This window comes from Apodemus sylvaticus, chromosome 7 (assembly GCF_947179515.1).
Source record: "Apodemus sylvaticus chromosome 7, mApoSyl1.1, whole genome shotgun sequence".
Classification (NCBI taxonomy): domain Eukaryota; kingdom Metazoa; phylum Chordata; class Mammalia; order Rodentia; family Muridae; genus Apodemus; species Apodemus sylvaticus.
Window position 1 is genome coordinate 106,431,036 of NC_067478.1, and position 15,131 is coordinate 106,446,166.

At 41.6% G+C, this 15,131-nt stretch overlaps 1 protein-coding gene across 1 annotated transcript in view; it reads left to right on the top strand.

Moving 5' to 3' along the window:
* Glb1l3 (galactosidase beta 1 like 3) overlaps window positions 1-15,131 on the top strand; it is a 42,435-nt gene that overhangs the window by 25,272 nt on the left and 2,032 nt on the right. Inside the window, exons 11-18 of the mRNA XM_052189670.1 lie at window positions 1,239-1,376; window positions 1,867-1,947; window positions 2,661-2,767; window positions 3,584-3,724; window positions 4,033-4,104; window positions 4,812-4,890; window positions 5,323-5,410; window positions 5,692-5,803. Of these exons, the coding sequence (XP_052045630.1) occupies window positions 1,239-1,376; window positions 1,867-1,947; window positions 2,661-2,767; window positions 3,584-3,724; window positions 4,033-4,104; window positions 4,812-4,890; window positions 5,323-5,410; window positions 5,692-5,803 (818 nt within the window). The remainder of the gene's footprint in view (window positions 1-1,238; window positions 1,377-1,866; window positions 1,948-2,660; window positions 2,768-3,583; window positions 3,725-4,032; window positions 4,105-4,811; window positions 4,891-5,322; window positions 5,411-5,691; window positions 5,804-15,131) is intronic.

The window sequence follows — 15,131 nt, forward strand, 5'->3', positions numbered from 1 at the left end:
TAAGAAAGAGAATTTCAGGCCAATTTCCCTTATGAATATCGATGCAAAAATACTAAATAAAATTCTTGCCCACCGAATCCAAGAACACATCAAAACGATCATCCACCATGATCAAGTAGGCTTCATTCCAGGGATGCAGGGATGGTTCAATATATGGAAATCCATAAATGCTATCCACTACATAAACAAACTCAAAGAAAAAACCACATGATCATTTCATTAGATGCTGAAAAAGCATTTGACAAAATTCAGCATCCTTTCATGCTAAAAGTCTTGGAAAGGACAGGAATTCAAGGCCCATATCTAAACATAGTAAAAGCAATATACAGCAAACCGGTAGCCAACATCAAACTAAATGGAGAGAAACTTGAAGCAATCCCACTAAAATCAGGGACTAGACAAGGCTGCCCTCTCTCTCCATATCTTTTCAATATAGTTCTTGAAGTCCTAGCTAGAGCAATTAGACAACAGAAGGAAGTCAAAGGGATACAAATTGGAAAGGAAGAAGTCAAATTATCACTATTTGCAGATGATATGATCGTATACTTAAGTGACCCTAAAAACTCTACTAGAGAACTCCTACAGCTGATAAACAACTTCAGCAAAGTGGCTGGCTACAAAATTAACGCAAGCAAATCAGTAGCCTTTATATATTCAAAGGATAAGCAGACTGAGAAAGAAATTAGGGAAATGACCCCCTTCACAATAGCTACAAACAACATAAAATATCTTGGGGTGACTCTAACCAAACAAGTGAAAGACCTATATGACAAGAACTTCAGATCTCTGAAGAAGGAAATCGAAGTAGATCTCAGGAAATGGAAAAACCTTTCATGCTCGTGGATTGGCAGGATTAATATAGTTAAAATGGCCATCTTGCCAAAGGCAATCTACAGATTCAATGCTATTCCCATAAAAATCCCAACCCAGTTCTTCATAGAGTTAGAAAGAGCAATTCTCAAATTCATCTGGAATAACAAAAAACCCAGGATAGCTAAAACTATTCTCAACAATAAAAGAACTTCAGGGGGATTCAATATCCCAGACTTTAAACTCTACTACAGAGCAATAGTGATAAAAACTGTATGATTTAGTTTTCAAGAATGGTTCTAGATGCTTCCACCTAGTTCATGGTGGAAAACACTACAAGATTGACCGTGCTGGGTGGAGCTGGAAATGATTGTTTTCATCTAAGATCGCTGTCTCCCTTTTGCTTTCAACCTCTTCTTTTCCAACAGAAATTCGACGCACAATATATAAATTCATCAGCTATGGACTCTCCTTCAACATGTATATGTTCCACGGCGGAACCAACTTTGGTTTTATAAATGGTGGCCGCCATGAAAAACATCACATTGGTGTCGTGACTAGCTATGGCAAGTGGTGATGGTGTGGTCAGTCCCCTGGGCTGTGTGGTCCTACAGTTTTGGGGCTGGGGGAGACTCCAGAATCATGCTCTTGTATCACGAGGTCCTAACAAGCAATCTCTTCTGAGCACCGAGGATTTTCATCTCCTTTCCTTAACATTCACGTGGCCCAGCCAGCTGCCGTTCTAGCAGGCAGGCTTCTGAGCGCTAAATGGGCTGCTTCCCTCTTGTGCACTGACCCCAGTGCTCTCAGGTCTAGCTCGCAGGCCTAGGATCCTGGGTTGAAGGGACTGGAGTGTCTGTGAGAAAATGAAAGAGCAGGGTGAACCCCAGGTTTCCAGGTTGATATTACATCCATATATCCCAGCCAGAGGCAGAGGATGCGTCCTCTTCCTTCTGTCTCATCTCTGGTGGATCTGGGTTTCCACATGTCCCCGGGCTTGAAGCAGGGCCTGCTGTGGCGGACTGAATGTCCCAAACAGGAACCTCTGTCTTGTAGACTATGATGCTGTGCTCTCTGAGGCTGGCGATTACACAGACAAGTATTTCAAGCTTCGGAAACTCTTTGCATCTGGTTCAGGTACTTATCAACTTAGTAGGAGGATGGCATTCTTATGAGTTATCCATAATTTGTGGGGGAAGGAAAAAAGGCAAAAGTCTTTTTTGGGGGGTTGGGGGGATTGCATCTTATGAAGCTCTTGAGAGCAAGGACAATCTAACCTCAACTTCCAGGTTTCCCACTTAAAAGCTAGATGGGTCGTATGTCCAGTTAGAAACCTTTAACTTTCTTTACTGAAATAAAAATTATGATAGTGGTGTGTTATGTGATGATGAAGAGTAATCTCTTATTTGCAAAATGTTGGTATTGTGTGGGACCTAGTAACAGCATATGCAGAAAGATGACTTATTATTTTAACTTAAATTAAATGCGTCCATTTTGCTGTCTAGTGAGGGCTATAACAGAGACAACATTGGCAGATGGAGCATTCTTTGTCTCTGTTTCCACCAGGTACACATGTTTACTATGTGCTTATTAGGTATGCTGTCTACAAGGAATTAATGCTTCCTAGATATGTGTCTCCACCAGATCTGTATGCAAAATGGCCCCTATTATCTCTCTCGGAGAAGCACACCTATATCCTAGGATAAAACTCTTTGTTTTTTGTTGTTGTTCTGTTTTGTTTTGTTTCTGTCTTTGTAAGCAATGGTCACAGAGGGTCATGGGAATGCTTAGAGAGAGGAATGGTCCTTTTAGCCACTTTGCCCTGTGCTCCAATGCCATTGTCATTGCAGCACGCTCTCTACCTCCACTGCCTCTTCTTGTTCCCAAGACCGTCTATCCCTCTGTGAATCTCTCATTCTACCTGCCACTGTTTGATATCCTACCGTACTTAAATAAGGTGAGTACTGCTTGGGTGCCAGCGATGGGGTAGAGGGTGAGACCATGGAGAAGCAGGGGAGAAGGATGTGGGCCCCAGCTCATCAGGGAATCTTTCTCATGGGGGAATTTGAAATTTACTCCTTGGTTTTGTATCTAAACCTGGAATGATGGGTCAGGAACCACCTGTTGCTTTGGAGAAGATGGTAAAGATCTCAGAGAAGAATTAGCAACAAGAATGAGAAAGCAAACACTGCAGGGTAGCCTATCTTAGAGGATCCTACATCTTACATCTTAGATGGACTCACTTACTGAATGCTAAATAGGATCCACAATGCAAAGTCACTGACTAAGGACCCATGAACGTAATATTCTTCATTAACCGTTAGTTGGGCTTTATTTGTAAATTATGCCTTTCTCTCCCTCTAAATGATAAACCTGTCCTAATTGTAGACACAAAACTCTTGAATTATATTGGCTTTACTTCCATTGTTGCTATTTTAGACAAGAAGCTGTGACAGTAAATTGTCCACATAACTGTTTGCTGAGTTCAAAATCCTTTTGTCTTCAGTTATTTGCAATGCATTTGTTTATTCTGCTAATTAGTTTTTATGATTATAGTAGTTGTGTGGTCTTCCCAATGCCATATTACTCCAAATTTCTTGGACAGTGAATATATTACCATAGAAGTGTTGTCATGGCATCTATTTGTAATTGTTTTATTCAAAAAATCTTTGAGGACCATTGTGTGGTCCAACAAATAGCGATGAGAGTCTTAGGAGAAGGATCATGGTTTCTCCTCATTTTGTCTTCTGTTTCTGCCCTGTATCCATCATAGCCGGTCATGTTACACACTCCAGTCACCATGGAGAATCTTCCAATAAACAATGGCAGTGGTCAGTCATTTGGATTGGTCCTTTATGAGACTTCCATCTGTTTTGGAGGCAATCTCTTTGCTTCAGTTCATGATTCAGCACAGGTAGGCATCAGCATGCATCTCTGGTGGTGTGTAGCCTACCTCCACTGTTGGCCAGTGTAGTTACAGATTCGCTTCACTATATGCTATTATTTATTTTACCATTATTATAGAATCATAGGAAACATAGAATCAAATCAAATAGACTTTAATTGTTCATTTTGCTGTAAGTTAGTCTACTGGGGAGTCCTGTTCAACTTCTAGTCGTCTGAACATGGAAGTTAGTACCTGTCTTTCTCTTCTACCTTCTACCTAAATATCTGTTCTTCAGGTAAGCTTATTGATCAATCTGATGCTGACTATTTTCGTAGGTGTTTTTGAATGACAAAAGTATAGGAAATCTGGATGAGAATAATGAGTTTCTGCAAATTCCTGAAATTCAGGTAAGTAATCCCACAGCCCAGGAGATACTGTTGATTGTCCCTTCACAGGCAGTATGATGTGGGGGCTTGCCTAGCACTTTCTCCCACTATGTTATTTCTTCTCATGTAGAATTTGTAGTAGAAAGTATGTAGGGCCATAATCTTAAGGAATTTTCTAAGCTTTGGTAGCCTATCTACAGGACGAATTATTTAGTGAGAGTAGAAGTTCTCTTTAGGCCTAATTCAACATCTGGCTCCTGTTTGGATCAAAAGCAGAATGGAAGGTTGTTTTTGCCCATCCTAACAGACCCAGCAAAAAAGAAGATTAAGATAAAAGAAGAGTAGATTAAGTATGGGATATGAGCCAGGGTCTGTTACTCTGTGTGTCTCTCTTTCTCTGTGTCTGTGTCTGTGTCTGTGTCTGTGTCTGTGTCTGTGTCTGTGTCTGTGTCTGTGTCTGTGACTGTCTGTGTCTGTGTCTGTGTCTGTCTGTCTGTCTGTCTGTCTGTCTGTCTGTCTCTCTCTCTCTCTCTGTGTGTGTGTGTGTGTGTGTGTGTGTGTGTGTGTGTGTGTGTGTGTGAGGGGCAGGGCAGAAGCTTGTGGATTGGGAACTGCTGGTCTTTAAACCTCCTTTACCCAGTTTCTTAGGACTTGGAAAATAGAACATGCTCTTGAATATGAGCTCTTGATGGCTGTTTTGTTTCCACTAATTTGTTTCCCCTAAGCAGGATTGTCAGCTTCTGAGGATCCTGGTTGAGAACCAAGGTCGAATCAATTACTCATGGAGAATTCAAAATGAGCAGAAAGGTAGGCTTTGGTCTTGAGAAAAATGTAACTTTTCTTCTTTTACTTGAAGCTTATAGCTATGGATGTTTTGGGGTTGGGATGACTGAAATGACCCCCTGAAAAGTGGGCTATTTCATCCCAAGAGCAGCGATGTTACTTTGTGCCCCCTCCTTTGACCTGGAGGAGGAAAGTAGAATAGTTATGCTGGATGCCAGTCTATCTTAGGTCAGGACTCAGTCTTCTTTCAGGAAAAAAATCCCTACACTAAGTGGGGAAAGCTTTCAGTCCTGTGAAAGCATACAACAAGAAAACTCAGACAATAGGTCAGTTTAGTATTTGCTCTCTTGGCTGTATTCCTTGAAAGGAAGCATATATAACCTGTATTTCTCTGTCCCAAACTTTGGAGAATATCCAGCACTTGTTGCTAGACTCTTCTCTGCTTCCCATCCACAGGGTTAAATAAAGTGGTTAGCATCAATGGCATTTTGCTGAGGAATTTCACCATTTATTCTCTGGACATGAAAACAAGTTTCTTCAAGAGGTATGCTCCTCCCGACCCACAAAGCATGCCAAGAATCTGAGAGGTTATGAATTCTTCCTTTGGTGGTGAAAAGCCCAAGATTCAGATACTTGAAGGGGTCTATCCAATTATCTGATGTTTTACTTCAGCACTAGAACAGAGTAGGTATCCTGATTGCTATGGTTATACTGCCAGTTCAGTATGTCAACGGAGTCCTGATCTCTGTGAGAGAAGGCTGGGTCAGCTTGGGAGGAGAGCTGGGAAGAGTTTTCCTCAGCCTCCTCTTTTGGTCATGTCTCCAGGCTCCGCTCTGCATCCTGGAGGCTTGCTCCGAAGACTTATCAAGGCCCTGCCTTCTACTGGGGAACCTTGAATGTCGGCTCTTCTCCCACAGACACCTTCCTGCACCTACCAGTAAGCAAGCCTCCTCTTCGCTGATGTTCTAAATATGTATTTTCTTTTTCATATTTAGTTTATTTTAAAAAGAATCTGTATGTATGTGTGTTTATATGAATACATGTGGATGTGTGTGTCCTCTCCTGGAGGCCAGGAGAGGAAGTCAGATTCTCTGGAGCTGGAGTGAGAAGCAGTTGTGAGCTGCCTGACACAGGGACTGGTAACTGGTACTGGTCTTCTACAAGAGCAGCATGTGCTCTTAACCACTTCTACATGGCTCTAGTTCCACACATATCCTTTTAAAGACTCTAGGGTGTTGTAGAAAAGAATTCAAGAGCCGGAGGACTACAAGGAAACAATGTCTCTGGATGCATCAGAGCAGGTGAACGTGTGAACCAATCCCAGCATGGTGAGGGGGCTTGGCCATGACCTCTTGCTGAGGAGCCTCTGGTAATTCTTAGCTATTGAGAATTGTTGATAGTTCTACCATAATCTAGTGGAAGAAGTTACATCCACAGATAGTAGGGAGGCACAAATTGGCTCTGATATAGGTGAAAAACAAAGTTTAATGAAAGGGAGGTAGTTAAGAAGTTGGGGAAGGGAGGTTGAATGTGGCCAAAATGTATACAAAATTCTCAGAGAATATATATATATACGTGTGTGTATGTATATATGTGTGTGAATAAAATATAATAAAATAAATATATACATTATAATGAAAATAAAAATATGTAAAATAAGCTAAAGCAAATAAAACTTAACCAAGGCTGTGATACACCTCAAGGGAGATTTCCCTTTCTCTTCTCTTCCTTACTTCTAATAAATTGTATGATCTTTCTCAGTCATCCTAATTTAACATTATATATAAGGTATGTGAGACTACAACTGAAAAATTCAAGTGGTTATAACATCTACAGAGCAAATGACAGACTCTCTTTAAAATTTTATCACATTCCACTTCATACCTGTGTTTGTCAAAACTATATATTTATATTTAAATGTGCCTAAATATGCAATACATAAAATTTCTTCTTGATTAGTTTTCTTTTTTTTTGTTGTTGTTAGGTATATTCTTTATTTACACTTCAAATGTTGTCCCCTTTCCTGGTTCCCCCCTCCCCTGAAAATCCTGTAAGCCATCTCTCCTTCCCCAATCAACCCACCCCCAATTCCCTGTCCTGGTATTCCACTATACTACGGTATCAAGTCTTTGCAGGACCAAGGGCCTCTCCCCTATTTGGTGTCCAACAAGTTCATCCTCTGTTGCTGATGTGTCTGGAACCCTGCGTAGCTCCATGTGCACTCTTTGGTTGATGGTTTTGTCCCTGGGAGCTCTAGGGTTATTTGGTGGCTCATATTGCTGTTCCTCCTATGGCGCTGCAAACCCCTTCAGCTCCTTTGGTCCTTTCTCTATCTCATCCATTGGGGACCCTGTGCTCAGTTCAGTGGCTGGCTGAGAGTTTCTTTCTCTGTATTTGTCATGCACTAGCAGAGCCTCCCAGGTAACAGCTATATCCGGCGCTTGTCAGCAAGCACTGTGGGCATCCACAATAGTGTCTGGGTTTTGTAATTGTATATGGGATGGATTCCTAGGTGGGGTAGTATCTGGATGGTCTTTCCTTCAGACTTTGCTCCATACTTTGTCTCTGTATTTCCTTCTGTGGGTATTTTGTTCCTCCTTCTAAGAAGGACTAGAGTATCTATACTTTTTTCTTCCTCTTTCTTGGGCATCATTTGATCTTGGGTATTCCAAGCTTCTAGGCTAATATCCACTTATCAACAAGTGCATACCATAAGTGTTCTTTTGTGATTGGGTTACCTCACTCAGGATGATATTCTCCAGTTCCATCCATTTGCCTAAGAATTTCATGAATTCATTGTTTTTAATGGCTGAATAGTACTCCATTGTATATATATATACCACATTTTCTGTATCCATTCCTCCGCTGAGGAACATCTGGGTTCTTTCCAGCTTTATTATAAATAGGGCTGCTATGAACATAGTGGTATATGTGTCCTTATTACATGTGGGAGAATTCTCTGGGTATATGCCTAGGAGTGGTATAGCAGGGTCCTCGGGGAATATTATGCCTGGTTTTCTGAGGAGCTGCCAGACTGATTTCCAGAGTGTGTTCACCAGCTTGCAATCCCACCAGCAGTGGAGGAGTGCTCTTCTTTCTCCACAACCTCTCCAGCACTTGCTCTTGAGTTTTTTATCTTAGCCATTCTGACCGGTGTGAGGTGAAATCTCAGGGTTGGTTAGTTTTCTAATCAAGGCTTGAGTTTTGACTTTTCAAAAAGTCAAATGGAAATTCCCTTGATAATTTATATCATTTTTAAAACTCTGTATGGCATGTTTTATTCGCTTTTTGTTTTTTTCTTTCCCACTGACTTGAATTGTGGCAATGTTCCTGGCTCAGTCTTCTGGGTCCTGGGAATATAGACACAGGTAGCGATGAGTTTAGCTACACTGCTTTGGCTCCTGGAGGGGTCACTAAAGTGTCCTCTGCCCATGGGCTATCTGGACTCACAAATGGAAGGCACACACACACACACACACACACACACACACACACACACACTCCAGTTTATTTTAAAATGCTTTGGCTACCTTAAAGTCTGGGCACTCTTAAACTTTTCCCCAGCTACCCTACCCCAATTGAGGAAGTGGCCAGTGGCCACCCACCAGAATTCTCACATGGTTGGAGGCTTTCTCTCCTGTAACTCCTACATCCCATCCTTCTCCCTCAAGTCATGGTGATTCTCTGGCTCCCTTTTTCAGTTCCCAGCCCAGGCAAACCTAAAAACCTAAACCTTTGTCCAGCCATTAGCCGCTACCATATTTATTAATCAGTCAAAAACCAATTGGGGACAAGGCCCTTCAGTGTTCGGACACACAGATTCCCCATTAAATCAAAGCATTGGAACCAAGCCCCAACAAACATGAATTGCCACACCTAGCTTTTCAGTTTCTTTTCTCTTTCTTTCCTTTTTAAAATTAGGTATGGGTTTTTCATCTTTTCTGTGCATTTACTGATTTGGAGAATCCTGCATTCCGACATCTTTACTGATTTTATATATATATGAAGAATTCAAACATATCTTGTTCCTTTCTGTGACTGTTGTAATCCCTTAGTTTTCTATTGTCTTGGGGGGCTCACTTCTCTTTCATTTCTGAAGGACAGATTTTTTTTAGGTATAGTATTCTTGGTTGGCATATTGTTTCTTTCTGGATCTCCTTCACTCCCACCTGTAAGTTTTCTGAGAAATAGGCAGCTATTCTATTGAAGATTCCCTTCTCTGTGGCTTCACACTTTCCTCTTACCAGTGTTGAATTCTCTTTGAAGTTTTGTTGGTTTGATAATAATATGCTTCAAAGGAAACCTTCTTGGTAGACGATAATTGAGATTCTTCGAGTATCCTGGTTATCTGGGTCTTTTCCAATATTTGGGAAGTTTTTACTATTTTATCAAATAGGTTTCTATGCCTGTTTGTTCTGAAATTCTTCAATTTGATCAGTTCTGTTGTTGAAATTTTCAACTGTGTTTCCTATTTACATTTTTTAACTTCTTTGGCTCCAAGATTTCTGTTTGTCTCTTCTTAAAAATAATGTCTAATTCCATGGTTTGTGTCATGAAAATATATGCCTTTAGATGTTGTAATAAAAAATACAAAAGAAACAAATTAGAGTGTTATGGGAGGTCCTTGGGATCCTAAGGCTTAGTAGCTTACTTTAGGATGATGATGATGATGAATCTACCCACTAGGGTGAGGAGTGACATATCTTGGCATGGTGGGCAAGAGTAGGAAATTTTTTAACAGACAAATGAGACAAGAACATTTGAGAGTGTTTGAGAGGATAACAAAAACCTTGTTGAAAAGAAGAAACCTGTCATGCCCAGAAGTATTTTCATCTCCCATCTTAATGACATAAGCTAAGTATGCCCTAAAGTGTTCCTATTAGCATTTCAAATGTGTGCCCTGTGACTTTGGGGTGACACGTAGGAATGTGTCCACTATCACTTCTTATTGAACAGTGACATTAAACTGAGCGTGCTCATTAACATACATCTTAAACTGAGCTTGTCCATGAATGTGTTTTCTTTCAACATGGTAACTGTACACATCTGCCCAGGCTTCCTAGCTGAAGTCTCCGGAACATCCAGACAATGTCACTTATTCTGGTTCTTTGGGGGGGATATTTCTAAAAGCCAGGATGCATGCCTTCTAATGTTTTAAAAATAAAATTTAAGTTTAGAAAAAGTGGGAATAAAAACCAGAAGGGGCAGCAAAGTATGACAGCATGTATCTGTCCTTGCCGAGCCAGATGTGGTTTAAAGTGATCTTTTTCCTTCAGAATATCTTTTTTAAATTTATTTACATTTCAAATGTTATCCCTTTCCTGGTTTCCTCTCTGCAAACCCCTATCCCATCCCCCTTATCCTGATTCTATGAGGGTGCTCCCCCACCCCTACCTACCCACTCCTGTCTCCCTGCCCTAACATTCCTCTAAACTGGGGCATCAAGTGTTCACTGGACCAAGAGCCTCCTTTCTCATTGATTCCAGATAAGGCCCCTTCAGTCTACAGTGATTTGATTATTGAGCACTGCTTTGGCCAAGGAATTTATTTTTCACTATTGAGCAGAAACGACCCAACCTATAATATTAGGTATTTTCCTTAGAGTATTAAATCATGTGTTCATGAGCCCCAATCAGGACAAAAATGTCTTATAATATGTATCCCAGAATCTACCTTTCTAGTTCTCAGGCAAATACTCAAGCGGGCCTTCTTAATTCTCAAGAACAGTGTTGGTGAGCTGAGTCAATGTTAACTTTCTTGAGATGGTAGATAGGACTGTCATCAGATGCCTCAATAGAGAAGTTTTCCAAACTTTCCAGATCTGTAACACACACACACACACACACACACACACACACACACACACCCACCCACACACACCCACACCCATTATATACAAGCCCCCACCAAACAAATGAAAATCCTGTCTCTAGAACATCGTTTCTGTGCTCTCATTACTCTGGTATAATAAATCCAGGGGGCTATACTTGAACAAGTATTCAATAAAGTTGTCATACTTTGAATACAAATGGCTCCCATGATCTAATATATTTGACCTAATGTACTCCAAGTAATCATGGAGTGGTACTAATTGAAAAGGATTAGGAGGTGTGATCTTGTTGGAAAAAGCTTTGTGGTTTCAAAAGCCCAGATCAGGTCCAATCTCTCTCTCTCTCTCTCTCTCTCTCTCTCTCTCTCTCTCTCTCTCTCTCTCTCTCTCTCCTCTCTCTCTCCCTATGGCTCAGGATGTAACTCTCAACTCTTTCTCCAGCACTGCCCTGCCTGCCACCATGTTCCTTGCCTCAATGATAGTGGAATAGACCTCTAGAACTGTAAGCAAGCCCCTAGTAAAATGTTTTCACTTCTAAGAGTTGCTGTGGTCATGGTGTCTCCTCACAGCAATAGAGCAACGATTAAGACAAAAGTCTTGACCATATTGGGTTAAGCTACTTGTCTTAGCTGTTGTTATACTGCTATGAAGAGATACCTTGACCACAGCAGCTCTTATTAACAAGGCATTTAATTGGAGTTTGCTTATGATTTCAGAGGTTTAGTTTATTATCATCATGGAGAGAAGCACAGTCACACACAGGCATAATGGAAAATTAGTTGAGATAGTTTTACTTCCATAGGTAGCAGGAAGAAAGACTCTAAGTCTGTTGTTGGTTTTTGAAACCTCAAAGACCACCCCCAGTGATCCACTTCCTCAAACAAGGCCATACCTCCTAATCCTTTTCAAACAGTGCTACTCCCTGATGACTAGCATTCAAATATATGAGCCTATGGGGGCAGCTCTTGTTTTTTTATTGGATATTTTCTTTATTTACATTTCAAATGTTATCCCCTTTCCAGGTCCCTTCCCCCTCTCCTGGAAATCCCCTATCCCATCACCTTTCCTCCTGCTTCTATGAGGGTGCTCGTCCACCCACCCACCCATTCCCTCCTCCCTGCCTCTGATTCCTTTACACTGGGACATCTATCCAGTCTTCAACAACCTTAGGGAAATGCAAATCAAAACAACCCTGAGATTCCACCTCACACCAGTCAGAATGGCCAAGATTAAAAACTCAGGTGACTGCAGATGCTGGTGAGGATATGGAGAAAGGGGGCAGTTCTTTTATTATTATTATTAATTATTTATTTATATTTCAAATGTTGTCCCCCTTCATTCCCCCATTCCTCCTTTGTCTCTAAGAGGGCATTTCCCCTACCCACCAACCCCCACCTAACTCCTCTAGCATCCGCCATCTCTGGGGGTGTCAAGCTTCTACAGTACCACGTGAGTCCCCTTTAAAGGGGGCAGTTCTTATTCAAACCACCACACCATTCCTAAATGGATCGTGATTCCTAGGTTTTGAAATGTGTATGCTTCTGGTTGATGGGATGCAATCTTATCCCTGAATCAGAATATACTTTTCGGTCTCTATATTGACAAGGGTGGGCATTGCTTGCCTTAGATGGGTTATGTGATTATTGGCAGTTCAATTTCTGCAAGAGTCTGTTGGAACCTCTCAGGATGGGTTTTTCCATAGAGGGGATCTTGGTTTCTTTAGTAGCCCCTCCCCCCATGTGAGTTATGGGTGAAAGTAGCTTTCTGACAGAGTTTGGCTGAGGTGACCTTAAGTGTGATTGACATGCGATGGTTAGAGTGTTCATGGTGCTTTGTTCAATGTGTTGCCAGCTTCTCAGAAATGCTATCTTCTGTCCTTGAAGTAAAAGTGGGCCCATCGTTACTATGGATAGACTGGTATAGCCCAAACTTAGAGATAATTTCTTCTAAACATCTTTGAATAATTTTTTTTCTGCCCTGTCAAGGAAGGCTTCTATTTCCCCTCCCAAGCCAAGGAATCCATGAACATTAAAATATTTGAATCCTCCTGGGGTAGTTGACATGACTTTACAATCTACTTGGAAGCCCTCTTCAGGCAGCATGCCATGGCTGGTCCTGCTCTTCCGGATAAGAGTACAGTTCTTAGTTGAATGCTATTCTTCTGGCAGTATATCGCCATGTCCTGCACGGTTTTGTTCTGGAAACACGACTAGGATGATGAAGGAATGAATGAAGGACAGACACAGGGACAGAAAAGCTGGGGTCAGGTGGGTCACATGTGCTCAGATGAAAACATGCCAGCAAAAACAACTTGGACAATCTGCTTTATTTTATTCATTGAAGTTGAGGAGATAGGTTTATTGTATACAGCTACATGCAGAGATGGGCATGGTGGTTTGGATGAGAATAGTCATGATTGGCCCATGTGTTTGAATGCTTGGTCTCCGGTTAGTGGCGTTGTTAGGGAATGAGTAGGATGTATAGCCTGTTGGGGAAGGTTTGCCACTGTGGATGCGATTTGAGGTTTCTAAAGCCAAGTGCACCATGCCCAGTCTCCTTTTCTCTCTACTACTGCTCCAGGACCATGCCTGCCGTTGTCTGCTCCTAGCCATGTCATTTGTGGCTAACCTTCTGCAACTGTAAGCAAGCCTCCAAGTGAATGCTTTCTTCTCTAAACTGTCTTGGTCCATGGTGTCTCTTAGTAGCAATAGAACAGTAATTAAGAAAGCAGGTTTGTGGCACACAGCTGAACAAAGAGGCAGGCTTGAATAATCTTCGTAGAAGGGTTCTCTATGGGACAACCGTCTCAGGCTACAATAATCTGGGAAGCTATAATTAACAGTTTCTGTATATACTAACTAATCATTCAAAAACACTAATACTTGGGCCATTGGAAGTCTTTGTTAACTTCCTCAGCCTGACCTGGGAAGGGCTTTGCCCACAAAGTTAGAAAATGTCTGAATGCCTGTTGTTTTGTTTTGAAATGTCTCAGAGTCCCTAGACCCTTGGGGATCTTAGAGGCTGAACTATCAACCCAAGAGCATACACTGACTGGACCTTGGCCTCCCCAAACATAGGTTGCAGATGTGCAGCTTGGTCTTCATGTGGGTCCTGAACAACTGGAGCAGGGGCTGTCTGAAAAGCTGCTACCTGTCTGTGGGATATGTTGTTCTAGCTGGACTGCCTTGTCTGCTCTCTGTGGGAGAGGTTGCCCACAGACACTTGATATGCCAGAGTGGGCAGACACACCGTGGAGCCCCAACCTCTCAGGGGAGATGGAGGGGGGGGTAAGGGACAGGTTGTGGGAGGAGGTGACCAAGATAGGATCAGTGAGTGGGATGTAAAGTGAATTAAAAAGAACGAAAAGAAAAAAATAAATGTCTTCCTCAGAGGAGGGAATGATTTGTGTAGAGGCAGGAAGGGAATCAAGGGCAGGCAGAGAATCTGTTCAGAGAAGACCACACACTTAGCTGCAGTGTTATCTGGAGTTTTACTTTACAGTGTCTGAGTTTTTCCTCCAGTGCTCTCTGCAGTACAGACTGGCATTTCTTTAGAGGCATGTACTGCCTGAAGCAGCCTGGGGGTCCTCTTTCTGGGTTAAATTTCTTTTTTGTTTGTGTTTAAAAGAGCTCTCTCTTTCTAAATTGTTCCATGTGCATAAAAACTGAGCAGGCATATCTTGAACCTATAAAATAAAGGTAATGCTCTCTCTCCTTTTTTTCTTCCTATTTTTGAATCAGGATTAGTTTCTCAGACTTTTGTATCAAAGACCTTTGGCCCCAGTGGTCTCAAGGAAGGAGACTGCAGCACAACCAGCCTGAGACTATCAGACACTTGCTTCATCTACAAATTATATTCTTTTCCTCACTTGGCCAGCGCTCAGTCTGGACTTTTTTCTTTTTCTTTCTGCTTGACAGAGCTAGTTATTAGCTCTGAGCAATCACACATTAGAGGCTCTTGAGAAATATGGAACAGAGTGACTTGATTAAGGTTCTGGCAAGATTTTAAAGCAAAATGGGATGGGTCATGAGTCTGTTGACCAACAATAGTGCTGTAATCTATATTCTCTTACTCGTCAGAGAGAGCTTTATTTCCAGGACACTAGAGACCTAATATGGGGTTCAGACCACCCATGCCTGCTCTGTAATCAGTATTTAGGTACCCAATAAATAGTGAAGCTAGCTTTAGCAACTGCCCTTAAGCATGGTAACCAATCCCAAAGGGCTTGGTTAATCCCAAAGGGCTAATTGTTGAGAAACCACCATCATGTTTAAGAGGACCACCATCGGTATCAACACCAGCAGCAGCAGACTTTAACCTTTGAAAAACAATATTCTAAAATTATTATATAATTACATGATTCCAGTGTTATATATGTTTCCTCCCTCCATTTCCTCCCTCCATCTACTCCCACACATTCTCTTGTTTTCTCTGA